The sequence below is a fragment of the Ascaphus truei genome, chromosome 4 (genome assembly GCF_040206685.1).
Source record: "Ascaphus truei isolate aAscTru1 chromosome 4, aAscTru1.hap1, whole genome shotgun sequence".
NCBI classification, from domain to species: domain Eukaryota; kingdom Metazoa; phylum Chordata; class Amphibia; order Anura; family Ascaphidae; genus Ascaphus; species Ascaphus truei.
Window position 1 is genome coordinate 232,873,935 of NC_134486.1, and position 15,233 is coordinate 232,889,167.

At 41.6% G+C, this 15,233-nt stretch overlaps 1 protein-coding gene across 4 annotated transcripts in view; it reads left to right on the forward strand.

Annotated features, from left to right (window-relative positions):
- TRIM67 (tripartite motif containing 67) overlaps positions 1-15,233 on the forward strand; it is a 67,330-nt gene that overhangs the window by 11,144 nt on the left and 40,953 nt on the right. For all 4 annotated transcript variants that reach the window (XM_075597003.1, XM_075597005.1, XM_075597004.1 and 1 more), the window contains exons 3-5: positions 238-333; positions 9,896-10,018; positions 14,057-14,167. In XM_075597003.1, the coding sequence (XP_075453118.1) occupies positions 238-333; positions 9,896-10,018; positions 14,057-14,167 (330 nt within the window). The remainder of the gene's footprint in view (positions 1-237; positions 334-9,895; positions 10,019-14,056; positions 14,168-15,233) is intronic.

Here is a 15,233-nt window from a genome sequence, read left to right on the forward strand (position 1 = left end):
GAGAGTGCTAGGGTGCAAAGACTACTAAGTAGGGTGTCATTTCACATTGGTTGAGTGGCCCAGTGTCTGATACTCTTGCCATGGGTTAAAGGCGTGTGTTTGTGTCTTAGAACTTGCCACAGAATACTATATATACGGACCGACTAATAATAAATAATTACATGATTTACAATCAAGAATTACTAGAAGATGTGATATAATTTGTTATTTAATATTCACTTTTATTTTCTGTTACAGACACAGCTGTCCCAGGCTTTAAGTGGAGTTTCTGATAAAGCAAAAGAAGCTAAAGAATTTTTGGTACAGCTGAAGAATATATTGCAACAAATTCAGGTATTGCTCTGCTTTAAAAAGGATAGTATCTCTTGTCATTGCATGGATAAAGAATACAGAAATAAACCATTGGTGGTATGAAAAGCAACCATGTAGTTCCCCACACATTGATTGTAAAATTGATATCTGAAGTTCAAGGTCTATGTCAATTGGATGCATTATAGTATCTGCTTTCGGCATACAAGTCCTAGAGAGATTTTCATCCTGTAATGCTAGATTTGTCTGACTAACATTTTATCACTGTCACATATGGCACACCTGTGAGCACGAGACCTGCATATGGGACAAGGTTTAATACACAGCTCTATAGCTGGCCCACTTTTCACCTTCCACAAAGGTCCCTCAAATTATCAATATCTCCCCTCAATCCTTTCAAATATACCATCTGTCACGCACAGCATACTTGTGAGCACGTGACTTAGATATGTGTAGACGGACGTTCAGAGAGGTACACAATTGGAGACTTTATAAGGTGAAATTATAACGAGGCTTTATTGTGCCTTTTCCTTAACATCAGGAAACCATCCAAACAAGGGGGAAACACAGCTTCTATTCACTTGGGATTGGTTCTAGTGAAATACTATGCAATTCACAACTCCCTTAGTTAAGCATGTCTCCCAGCCCCAAACACATAGCATGAAATGAACAGATATAAAAAGTCTTGTAATAAAAGTCTTATCTGTTTCTTGTAATTTGGAGGGAAAATCTTCTCTGTTCCTGGTTCAGCTCCCTTCCCTCAGGGTGTGTCAGCATTCAGGTTTAGAAGTTTTCCCTGTGTCTTGAAAGCAGCTTTGCTGTGTCTTCTGGCAGAGCTCAAGACAGGTTCTGAGAGTAAAGAAAATCTCTGCTCTCTCCCCAAAGTTCAGCTCAGGTATGAGCTAAGGAGACACTTCCTGTCTCAACAGACAGGCTTTTGTAAGCAATCTAAATCAGGCAGGTGGTGTTTATTAATTGACTACCAGCAGTTAACCACCACACTGCTAGATTAAAGGCACATTACTTGAACAGGGATTACTCCCCTGTTACATACCTCCCCTGTTTGTGGGAAGCTCGGGCTTGCCACGGCCAAAGCCCATCCTTCCACTCTCATTCTAGATATCTCTGTGACTTGAATGAGAGTGGATGGAGGAAGAGAACCCTCAGTCCTGCTGGGATTGGAGCCCTTTCTCCAGTTTATTCTTGTCTCCTCCTGAAGGTGCTTGAGATCAGCACCCCTCATTCGCTCGAGGAGGACTTTTTCCAAGTATAGTCTTTTTTCTACGTGCGCGGTCATGAGATATCCCTCGCGTTGGGTGCTCGTCTTATTGTAGGCATACTGTATGGCAGCAGTTGCAGAGCGTTTAAAAACAGCCCTTTGAGTTTTCCGCTCTTGAAGCTGTCTCTCTGCCCTTTTCCCACTCAATTGGGTTGCTGGTTCAGCCTCTTTGAGATTAAGTTGCAATTCCACATCCACTTCCAGAGAATGTCCCATCTTTTCAGCCTCATCAGCCAAGGATTCTTCTGGCTTTAATTCAGCACGTGTACCTTCTTTTGTTGCCTGCTGGGTGGCTGAAGGTTTTGCTAGTGCTTGTTTAGGTGGTTCAAATTTTGCAACCTTGTCTTTCAGTTGAGCGGTATTCCCAGCTCTCACTGTACCCTTGTCTTCATGGGTTTTTGAGGCTGTGGGATACTGACGCTTAGTCAGGGTCAATACTTGTCCTTGTAGGACTGTAATCTCATCCGCGAGAGATCCCTGTTTTTTGAGTGCGTCTTGCAAGTCTCTTCTCAGGGAATTTATCTGCATGCTTTTCTTTCTCTGAGCTTGCTTCCACACTTTTATTGCATTGTGAAGCACTATGAACTTCTTTGCTTGGGCCACAGTTACTTGTTTCAGTTTCTGGACCTTCTTGTGCTCCCTTTTGTGCCGTGTCACCTGGGTTCTAAGCTTGGCTTTTAGCGTTGCTTTGGTGATGCTCAGGGTAGCCTTCAGTTTCTCATGCTGCTTTGTGGGGACATACTGGGTCATCAGACGTTCCTGCAGCACTTGAATTTCGTTAACAGCCTGCAGATTGTCATCCTGCAGAGTTCGCTGCTTCTCCTCTGCCTTCTCGAGGTGCGTATGCAGACCTTGCAGTTGGTTCTGCAGTCGGTGCTCTGCTTCAAACTTCCAAAAGTCTATTTATTTCTTTAAGCTCGTGCAGCTTTTCATTTTTTTCCTTGACGTCGTTTGTCAAATTAAAATTTTCTTCTTTGAGTTTTACGTTTTTTTTTGTAATCTTAAAGGTTCTCCTTTTTCAGTCTCTGTACTATTCAGGGCCTCTTTGCAGTCCTCCTCCCATTTACGCATTTCTGCTTTGAGACTGACAGTCTCCTGGCGTGAGACATCCTTCTCTAGGTTGAGGGTCTGAAGCTCCTTCTGGGAGACTTCGAGATTTGTATTAAGATTGGCAATCGTTTCTTTAGAAATGTCCAGCTCCTCAGTGAGACTGTGTAGTTCCTTTCTGGAAAGTTCCAGGTCTGTGCGGCAGCTGTTGGTCTCATGATGTGAGGCATCCAGTGCTCTGCGGAGTGTCTCTTTCTGAGATAAGTCCACCTCTATCCGGACACTGTTGACCTCCTGTTGTGCGAAGAGTGTGAACCTCTTGCTGGACGACTGTCATCTGCTTCAGTGCCTCCTCATACTTCCGCTTTAGCGTAGCCACCATTTTATCAGATTGGCTCTGCTTTTCATCCATGGCGGAAATAGTAGCATTTGCAGTATCTAGCTCAGTCTTGAGATCGTCCAATTCTGTCCCAGATTCAGAGTACATTGTGAGCACCGTCATCTGTAACTCAGCATTATCTGCTCTCTCAAGTTTCAATTGTTCTCGAAGTAGATCACAGTCACGCCTGGCAATTTTCAGGGCGTCTTCAGGGCTGGTCAAGGGATCGTCACTCACTGGTTCCGGCTCCGCTTCCCTGGGATGACTGGTTGAGGGTTCCTCACTGTTGGCACCGGACAGACACTTCTTTGGGGTACACGATTTCTGCCTTAGGCCTTCTGGATATTCGGTTATCCGCGGGACGAATTCTCCATTTTCTCTAGGCTGCAGGGCAACTCGGTCCCCCTTTTCCTCCACAGGATCTGCGGACGTGTCTGTTCCTTCCACGGTAAGTGAAGAACCGCTTTTCTTTTTCTTTTTCCGCCTTTTTGTTTTGGATGACTCCGTCCCATGAGGAATACTGGGGTCTCCTTTATTTGAAATTTTAGCAGCGTTACTGGATCCACCCGGCTTTTCTTGCAACTGTAATAGCTGACTGAAATATTCGGTGATCCACTGCTCCCGCTCTGTCTCCTGCTGATCATATTCGTCATCAAAGGGAGCGGTCTTTTCTGTTCGTGCTGAGTTCAGGCACCCCCACCATTCTTGGGGTATTTTGTGGATGTGACTCGTATCGGGTTCCCCGTAAGAGATATCTTCCTCTTTATTGGACTGGAAGGGCCACTCTTCCGTGGGATAGGGTTCATTACAGCAACGCTGCATCTTGTCCTCCATTTTTAGGCTATCAGGTGTAATTTTCTTCCTGACCTCAGGAGGTGCGATTGCAGCTGTTGCCACTGTATTTGCTACAACCCCCAATTGTGGTAGTCCTACAGATGGGCATATTTTGCTTGTAGAGGTCGTAGCTCTCACAGGCATCTCTGTAAAATTTTCTTTCTTGGGTAATTTTTTTTCAATATCAGCAGTACTGTGCATGCATTTTCTTTTATCAGGTATACAAGATGTGCAGTTGCTAGGTAAAAACATCTATTTACTTTACACCATTTACTTGCTAGGTTTAATCTCTCATTAGGTATGCTGAATGTGTGGTTGCTAGGTAAAAAACTTCTGTTTGCGTTACACCATTTACTTGCTAGGTGCGATCCCTCCGCTTCAGCATCAGAATTTGGTTTTCTGCCTGAGTTCAGTAATTTTCATCTTTGGGTATTATGGCATTCACACTTCACCCTTTGGGTGTCTGTTTTGCTCCCAAGATATATATAGGCAGACTTTTTTACTTGCAGAAAAAAAAACATTCTTTGCAGTGGACTATCTCTTTCATTCCCGGTAGGGTGACTCAACACTCAGCAATTGGCTTTGAAATACCTTTGACACCGTTCAGCAATCCCTTTTTCCCCTATAGGGCAATTTTACACTCAGCATTTGTTTGCTAAAAACTCCCCTGCTTCAGCACAGTCTTGTATCAATTTTCACACTTTCTGCATATACTCCATTCACAGCTGGTAGCCCTATGCGGTGTGGCAACCTTTATTTGCAAAATCAGTACCACTCGTGGGTCACCATCTGTATTCACTGCTTCAGCGAAACTTTTGAAAACAACAAACACCTATCCCTTTTTAAGGGCTGACTCACTTCTTGAACCCTGACTATGGCTGGAAGGCAAAACCCCTATTTCAATGACCATATTACACTTTGTGATAGGCAAATAAGGTTTAGCTACTTCAGCAGTCTCTTCTGGGTTTTTGTAAGTTTCAGTGCAGTGTAAGTTTCAGTGGTGTGTATCCCTTTAACTCTGGTCTCTGCTGCATGAGAGGTTTTTTTTTTTTTTTTAAGTTGCTCAGACTGTTTGTAGGCAAAAAGCATAAAAAAAAAATTCACAGAAAAAATCTCCGGTCCTTTCTAACTTCAAAGACGACCTCTTGTCCCACTTCGGACACCATATGTAGACGGACGTTCACAGAGGTACACAATTGGAGACTTTATAAGGTGAAATTATAACGAGGCTTTATTGTGCCTTTTCCTTAACATCAGGAAACCATCCAAACAAGGGGGAAACAAAGCTTCTATTCACTTGGGAGTGGTTCTAGTGAAAGACTATGCAATTCACAACTCCCTTAGTTAAGCATGTCTCCCAGCCCCAAACACATAGCATGAAATGAACAGATATAGAAAGTCTTGTAATAAAAGTCTTATCTGTTCCTAGTAGTTTGGAGGGTAAATCTTCTCTTTTCCTGGTTCAGCTCACGTCCCTCAGGGTGTGTCAGCATTCAGGTTTAGAAGTTTTCCCTGTGTCTTGAAAGCAGCTATGCTGTGTCTTCTGGCAGAGCTCAAGACAGGTTGTGAGAGTAAAGACAATCTCTGCTCTCTCTCCAAAGTTCAGCTCAGGTATGAGCTAAGGAGACACTTCCTGTCTCAACAGACAGGCTTTTGTAAGCAATCTAAATCAGGCAGGTGGTGTTTATTAATTGACTACCAGCAGTTAACCACCACACTGCTAGATTAAAGGCACATTACTTGAACAGGGATTACTCCCCTCTTACAATATGCAACCAGGGTTAATAAACACGGCTACTCAAGCCTTTCTTCTTCGCAAGGTACTTTCAATGAGTAAATAATAACATATATAAATTACATCTTTTTGCATAATTCTCGGGTGGTTGTAGCGAAGAGATAATTGCAATCTAGTAAGGGGTTAATATATTATTATTAACTCATTGAAAGTATCTGCCAGAGTCTCAGGCCCCGGTTTATTAACAAAAAAAACTATAGTATGCACTTAACACACAAAAATCTGTTGTAGCAAAATGTGTCTGAAAATGTACTTTACTCTCTACAAAGCGTGCAACCAGTTCAATCAGAGCCCAAAGCATCACTTATTAAAGTGTGGCTTTAATATACAAAAAGACAGTGCTTAGATTACATAAAAAGATTACAAGAACATACAATTATAATAAATGTAGAACAGTTTCTTAAATTAAAAGGATAAAAAAACCAGAATTCCCTATACAGTATGTTACCACATGTCATAGTCTTAATTTCTTCCCAGAGCGGTCAGTGACGCAGAAAGATGAAAATTCATATGTCTGATCCCAAATTACACCTCTGTTGAATTCTGATGTTCTATTCATACATGCCAACATTTATGCCCAGACCTTCTTGCATTGAAACACACATAAGACCCACCCCTGTCATAAATCAGCTACTTGGGTGACATTTATGACTTAAGGAAAACATTTATTTTTCTTCTGACTTTTAAAATCTGACACAATATATAAAACACTCATAACTTAATTTCCTGAATACTTAGACACCATCTTCATGGTTCTGTCTGGGCTCTCCACATGGCAGCCCAACGTCTATTTTCATAATCTGTCTTTTGCACCTCTTACCCATGCAACGTGTGAAATGATTTGATTTGTCTAATCGCAATGGGAACAGATATATCCACTTGTTACTCTTATGAATTGCAGTCAGGCCCATAATTTCTTATATTTAATAAAGTCCTCCAACTAAGTAGTGACCTGTTTGTTACCTCTCTCTGGGATGCACAAGTGATAATTCAAGAATGTTACAGTTTTCTTTGAGGCTGACAGCCCAGGATCTGGCTATCGTCTCCAGTCTTCTAAACCCAAATTAAGCCCTCTTTGTAGATCAGCACACAGACACAGGATGGGTCCTGACCTGTCATAAATACAATACAGTATCTTGTGTTTTTAAGACAAACTGTAACCACATTAACCCCTGAAGCACCAGATTGATTAAATACTTACTATTCCCCTCCATTTTTATTACAATCCCTTGTTTTTTTTTATTACATCGATAATATTACTTAAGTTATAATCCCAGAAGAACAGGGCATTACTGGCCAATAAGGGACTTTAACCCAGCCAGGGCATTATTGGCCAGTAATGCCCTGTTCTGAGGGGATTATTACTATTATAGGCGAAATGTAGGCTTATTTCATAAATAATTGACACTTTTGTATAGTTAAATAGATTTTTTTATTAAAATTAAATGGTAAATACATGAAACCACCTCTATATACGCTTACACTGTAGATATCTATATCCACACACTGCCACTCCTCTGTGTAAACACACACACACACACACACACACACACACACACACACACACACACACACACACACACACACACACACACACACACACACCTCTACACACACAACACAGCACCTCTACACACACAACACAGCACCTCTACACACACAACACAGCACCTCTACACACACAACACAGCAGCTCTACACACACAACACACACACACACACATATCTACACACACACACAACCCAGCAGCTCTACACACACACACACACACACACACACACACACACACACACACACACACACACACACACAACACAGCAGATCTACACACACAACACAGCAGCTCTACACACACAAACTCTGCTGCTGCACACATATGCTACACCCATAAACACTGCTGCTGACACACACACACACACACACACACACACACACACACACACACACACACACACACACACACACACACACACACACACACACACACACACACACTGTAGCTCTATACACACACACAGCTCTACACACACAAACTGCTGCTACACATACAACAACACAACACACACACACACACACACACACACACACACACACACACACACACACACACACACACACACTGCAGCCACAATAAAAAATGCATCCACTAACTAAACTTTGCACTCTCCCCCCCCCACCTCTACACACAACACAGCACAACAAGGCACCTCTACACCCCCCCCCCCCACACACACAACACTGCACCTCTATACACAACACAGCACCTCTACACACACAACATACACACACACACACACACGCACGCACGCACACACACACACACACACACACACACACACACACACACACACACACACACACACACACACACACACACAACACAGCACCTCTACACAACACAGCACCTCTACACACACAAACTGCTGCTACACACACATGCTACACCCATAAACACTGCTGCTGACACTGACACACACACACACACACACACACACACACACACACACACACACACACACACACACACACACACATACACACACACACACACACACACACACACACAGCACCTCTACACAGATATACAACAGCACAGCACACACACACACACACTGCTACTGACACACTCACACACAAACTGCAGCCACAAAGAAACTGCAGACAGCCACTTACTTCTTTGCAGACTCCCCCCTCCCAATTCAACTGAATCTGCTCAGAAAATCTCAGTCAGCTCGGGAGGGGGAGGAGTCAACCTGTGGCTGATACTTCCTGCCCAATCCGCTACCCTGTCTCAGAGCTTTTACTTCATTCTAACCAATCCCCTGCCCTGTCTCAGCTGTTCTGAAATCTGATTGGCTGGAAATAAACACATTGAAAACTGCACTTTTCAAGCTGCTAAAATTCCGGGCATTACTGATTGGATAATGCCCGGAATTTTAACCAATCATAGAGCAGGGCTTTCAATAATGCCCTGCATTTTGCTGCTTTAGCCTATAATATTTGTTAAATAACTTTTTTTTAAATACCTTTGCTTTAATTTAGATACAGTGTGTTTAAAAAAAAAAAAAATATATATATATATATATATATATATATATAAATCTAAAAGGATAACAGCAAAAAATCCCTTAAAAACTATTAAGAAATGGCAAAGGGAGACTGCATACTGACATTCATTTAAAAATCTAATTTTTGCTATTGATTTTAGCAGTACATAAAATTAACGTACTGTATATATATGTATATATATGTATGTATATATATATATATATATATATATATATATATATATGCAAATATAACTGTATGCTCACATGTATACAGTTATATTTGCATATTTCCTTTCCTGTGGAGGGTTTTTGTCACTTTTTTTACTCACCATAACTTAACTCAGTATTATACATATATATACACGTTAATTTTATGTACTGCTAAATCAATAGCAAAAATTTGATTTTTAAATGAATGTCAGTATGCAGTCTCCCTTTGCCATTTCTTAATAGTTTTTAAGGGATTTGTTGCTGTTATCCTCCATGCTTGTTTGGCTTAATATAAACAAATATTGCAAGATGTGGTGGGTTCAATTATATAACTCCATAGCCACGTTTTTCAACAATGCATTTACTGTAATTATTTTAGATAAGCCTTTTAGCTTAGATTGAGGAGAAAATACAGTATGACGCATTCTGTACTGCTTGTTGAGCTTCAGTTGTAATTTATAAGAGAAGTCACAATGATTCCTTCTGTGAAAGGGGTCAGAGGTGAGTTATAAAGAGACAGAGTACAATAGATACCACTTTTGACATATAATAAATGATGATTTTACATATGATAACTTCCCAATCTGTGAAAGAAGAGCGTATTTTACTATTTTATTGAGTTCCCACAAGAAACCAGATAAGTTAGTCCTTTTTTTTATCTCTTAAACTTATACTTCTGATGACGGTAACAACATCCTCTAGCGTCTTCAGACAACACTATTGTTGTTTGATCCACCACCCCCTTTGAAGAAAATCCATGAAATTTTGCCAGAAAATTCTTTATCATAATTTTTGGAGGAATTTCCCAATAAAATATCAAATGAAAATGAAAATGAAAAATGTGAAAGCAATGTGTATATGCAAATCAACACAAACATATGTGCCCTCCTAACTGCATTAAGCAAATGTAAGATTCCAACTTGACGGCTTATATTTGATGGCATTTATGCATATACGCTAACACCTTTCATACAACTGACTTCCCCTTTAGGAGAATGGATTGGAGTATGAAGCATGCCTGGTTGCTCAATGTGACGCATTAGTTGATGCATTAAATCGTCAGAAAGCAAAATTGCTCACCAAAGTCACAAAAGAACGAGAGCATAAATTCAAGGTGAGTGAACAAATAAAACGTGTGCATCTGGATGCTGGTTGGAAAAAGTAATCTATATGTAGTAAGCTTTGTTGCTCCTAATGATAACACAACATATCCTATTATAACTCAGAATATCACAAAGGATTCAATGGCCGTTGTGGAGCAGAATATACAACATACACATGTAGCGCGACTCACTGATCTTGGCTCCGCAGTCCAAGGAGCAAAAGTCTGTGGCGCCGGAGATAGGGTGTGCCGCGATTGTGCTGCGGGGGTCCATGCTTCTGAATGGGACCACCTGCAGTGTTAATCCTCTGGCTCCACAAGCACCGTGGACGCATGACAGTGGGTGGCAACGGTAACGGAGACAAGTTTTCTACATCTGTAGCTCACCATATCCCTCCATATGGAAACAAAGAAGCCTGCTTCACCTGTTCTATAAACATAGCTACTCTTCTGATGAAATATCATCCCAACTCGCATAATATTGTATGAAATCAGGCGTTTGGGCAATTATAGTAAAGCATCATTTTCTCTTTCCACTGGACAAAAAAGATGGTGTCTACCAGCTGAATGCCAATTCCAAACTACTGATATAACTTTAAACAGTAAGTTGCAACAATTGAGAAAACTGTTTGTGATGTCATCACTGGAATCATTTAGAAAGAGTGTGAATATACAAGGTGGGATAATGTACACATGAGAACAACTTTATTTCATATAGCACTTTACTCACAATGGGACCCAAAGCGCTTCACAATTACACTATAGTTTGCGGTACGCAGCATGGTTCATGCCAGATGAGCTTACAATCTATGTTTTGGGTGCCTGAGGCACAGCAAAATAAAGTCAGGCAGTCACAAGGAGCTGACATAGGGATGTGAACCAAGCTCCCCTGCTTCAAACTCTGTGTCATTGTGAGCAGAGTCAGTGCCTTTACTCACTGAGCCGCTCCTTCTAAATGTTAGTTTAGACACTCAATTGCAAGACAAAACTTGTGGATGAATGTCGGTATACATACACAAATGTAAATCTGACAATTGGCGGTATACTGTAAAGGTAACTTATGGCCTTTTCATTTGAATAGCTTGCTATTGCTTAGAGATTACTATCACTTAGCAAATGTGGCTCAAAATGTGCATGTTTACACTCCCGGAATCTTCTTCTCCGAAATGCAAGGCACTTTAGTTGCTAAACTGATCACAAAAGAACTTTAATACTTTATGTCTTTTGACATCTATGTACAGTATTAGAACAGTGGTTTTCAACCTTTTTTCTCTTGTGGCATATCTAGTCAGTGCTACAGTTGCTGAAGCACCCCTAAAAGGGGACAAGGTCAAAGAAAACACAGGACAGAGAGACAGAGAGTCACAGGAGACAGAGACAAACAGTCAGAGAGGGCAGAGAATCACAGGAGTCAAAGAGGGCACGGAGTCACATTAGTCACAGTGGGCATAGAGTCACAGGAGTCAGAACAGTCACAGAAAACACACACACACACACCAACAGAACAGTCACAGAAGACACACACACATACAATAGGACAGAACAAATACACACAGGACATACACACAGTGTCTCACATTTTCTGGTCCATGCTGCTTCCTCCTCTGCATTGCCACACCGACAGGCTCCCGACACCTCCTTCTGATTGGCTGCTGCTGGATGATCAGGATAGAGGAAACTGCCCGGCCCCCTTACAAGTGCCCCGCACTGGGATATGGAGGGAATCCTTTGGCAGCCTTTTGATCCTCTCACTAGGGTGAACATATTTGTCCTGGGAAAAACCGGGCATGAGCGAATGGCGAGTGCCGACCATGCATGCGCAATGGGTGCTTGCCGGCCGCTGGTGCGCATGGGCGGTCATCAAGTGGCCGGCACCAATAAAAACCGGGACAGTGGCCAAAAAAGTTGGGACAAAGGCCTAATAACCTGTACTGTCCAGGCTAAACCGGGACGTCTGGTCACCCTACCTCTCACCGAACTCCAGGTTGCTGAGGAACCCAGTTTGGGAAACGCTATTAGGGTATCTCTGTGTCAAAGTACACGTATTAAGGTACTTTGCCACATCTTTGTCAGCTTGCAACTTTGAGATTGTCAGTAGGTTGAGTTAGGGAGAAGTTACTTGACAGATATTGCATATTATAACATAATTGGATGTATGGAATGTTGAATCTATTTGCATCATTTTTGCCACCTTTTTTTTTTTAGAAAACCCTCCCTGGCTAACAATGTGTGTCAAATGTATAACACACGATTAATAAGTTTCTTAAATTTGATGTATTCAGGAGCAGAAAATGGTACAAAGTGGTAACGCTACAGTAATTGTCCTGTGCACCAATACATAATCAAGTGTATATGAGACTTGAATTGGCTTAGTTAAGATGCACATGGGGTTACGTTGGATGGTTTCATTTATTAAGGGTGTACAGTACCTCAAAGTTTTAGTAGCCATATTGGGCTTGAAGAAATGTAGAATTGTTGTAGTGTAGGTGCCTTTTCACGGACCAACATTGGAATTCTTCATCATTTAAATGAGTGTGTACAGAGTGTATGAAACCTAATAGGTTTCTCCTTCAAGTGTATTCTTGAAAACAAATCCTGTAAAGTTTCAAAAGCTCGGTACACTATCATTTCATTTGTGAAGAAACCTTTATTAAGGCCAAAAAACATGGACAATTCCCAAACGAAAAGGGTTGAGCTTTTGAGATAGATTACTTAACAAAACAATTTTACAGTACAGAAAAAATAGTTATGCTTTACTCTTAATGTAGTTCTATGGGCTGTTACAGGGCTATTATAAGTTTTCACTTTTACTGTAGCTGTGTCTGTTGTGCTGATTATGTGCAGTACTATATTTGCCCGATTATTGGGTGACCCTGAAAATAAGGCGACCCCCTAATTTGAAAAGCAGCTGGAAAGAAAACGGTGTACACACACACACACACACACACACACAAACACACACACACACACACACACACACACACACACACACAAACACACACACACACACACACACACACACACACACACACACACACACACACACTGTATCTATCTCTCTGTGTCTCTGTCTCTGTCTCTCTCTGTGTGTCTATCCCACTGTGTCTCTGTCTTTCTCTCCCTCTCTCTGTGTCTATCTCTCTGTGTCTCTGTCTCTTTCTGTCTCTCCCTCTCTGTGTCTATCTCTCTGTGTCTCTCTGTCTCTCTCTCGCTGTGTCTATCTCTCTGTGTCTCTGTCTCTATCTTTCTATGTCTCTGTCTCTATCTTTCTTTGTCTCTGTCTCTATCTCTCTGTGTCTCTGTCTCTATCGCTCTATGTCTGTCTCTATCTCTATGTGTCTCTCTCTCTCTTTGTGTCTCTGATTCTCTCTCTCTGTTTATTATCTCTCTGTGTCTCGCTCTCTGTGTCTCGCTCTCTGTGTGTCTCTCTCTGTCTCTCTCTCTGTCTCTCTCTCTGTCTCTCTCTGTCTCTCTCTCTGTGTGTCTCTATGTCTATCTCTCTGTGTCTGTGTCTCTGTGTCTGTCTCTCTGTGTCTATCTCTCTGTGTCTATCTCTCTGTGTCTATCTCTCTGTGTCTGTCTCTCTGTGTCTGTCTCTCTGTGTCTGTCTCTCTGTGTCTCTCTCTCTGTGTCTGTGTCTCGGTGTCTCTGTGTGTCTGTGTGTCTGTGTGTCTGTGTGTCTGTGTCTCTCTGTGTGTCTCTGTCTCTCTGTGTGTGTCTCTGTGTGTGTCTCTGTCTCAGTTTGAGCTTCCTGCCACAAGCAACATGGCTGCTTCAGGCACCCATGGTGGAGCTTCCTCCGTTTTACCCTCCTACCTCATACATCCGACTGCTAATTGGTTCGCTAAGTTGGCAGGTCCCGATTAGAAGGCGAGTATGTACTTTTCAACTTAAATTTATTTTAAAAAAAATTCGCCCCATGACAGCTAAACAACACACACAACACGCAGAGCTAAGACTTCATCCTGTCGTTTGTGTTTCCACCAGTATTATTTTTCTGGATTTTCTAGATCCAGGGGGATTATGAGAAATATGTGACTTTATTTCCAGGTGGTTTGGGACCAGATAAATCACTGCACACTGAAACTGCGCCAGTCCACGGGGCTGATGGAATACTGCCTGGAAGTAATCAAAGAAAATGATCCATCCGGCTTCTTACAGGTAATTTAGATTTTCCCCTTTGAAAAATGTACAGTACCATATGATAATTCATCTAGTCCCTTGTCACGGTAGCATATGACAAGATATAATGAACACCAAATATCTGGGTTGAACTGAACGAGGCTTAGATATAATAAAATATATTTATTCCTTAAAAAAGGTGAACACAGCAATATAGTACAATTAACAGACAAGAAGGTAACACTTACTTAGGTTTGGGGGATGGAGAAGTATCAGCTAGCAATTCTCCAGCAATCCGGTGACATTCCAGGTGGAATCAGAAGAACAACTAAAAACTGTAGGGTTGACACAGTTTATATGCCTGTGTAACCCTATTCTTAACATTGAATACAGACTATTAGTGAACAATTATCTGTATGCAATCCCTAACGTGGAGACACAGATTAACCCATGCCCCCCAGCTAATTAGCCCATGTGTACTGGGACTTTGAGGGTCTTATTTCTGTAGCCCCATAATTAAATCAGGGGCGACGACCAGTCTACCAAATTAAGTATCTTGTAGGATCTGCATTGTTTGTAGGTGTAGACATAAAACTTACAAATCACTCCAGTTTGATGATTCTCCGCCCTCAGGTAACAATTAGAGTGGCAGAGTCTGTTTATTAGTACTTGGTCTGTTGATTAGTACTTAGTGTAAACAATCAGGGCAGTTAACTTTTGATCACAGTGCTTAGGCTCAATCAGCCGGATGCCCTTCATGACCTATTAGCATAGCAGATGGAGTCTGCATTTTCAGAACAGATCCAAAATACCATACATATATACTTTAATATCTACACATATTAATAAGTTCCATTCTGGTGGGCTCAGTGTGTCGAAATTTGCCAGATTTTAATGCCTACAGTGACTCCACATATTGGCCAAATATCAACTCTCTGCGACCTCCAGAACTGGAGATACAGAAATGCACTTTAAAACATCTTTAAAATACAGGATTATAATGAAACATGGGAACAGGGGAATATACATTTTCATGACATGACAAGGTGTAAACCAAATTCCTGGACCGCAGTCCAGTTAACCCCTTGCCTCCCTGGTGAGGTCA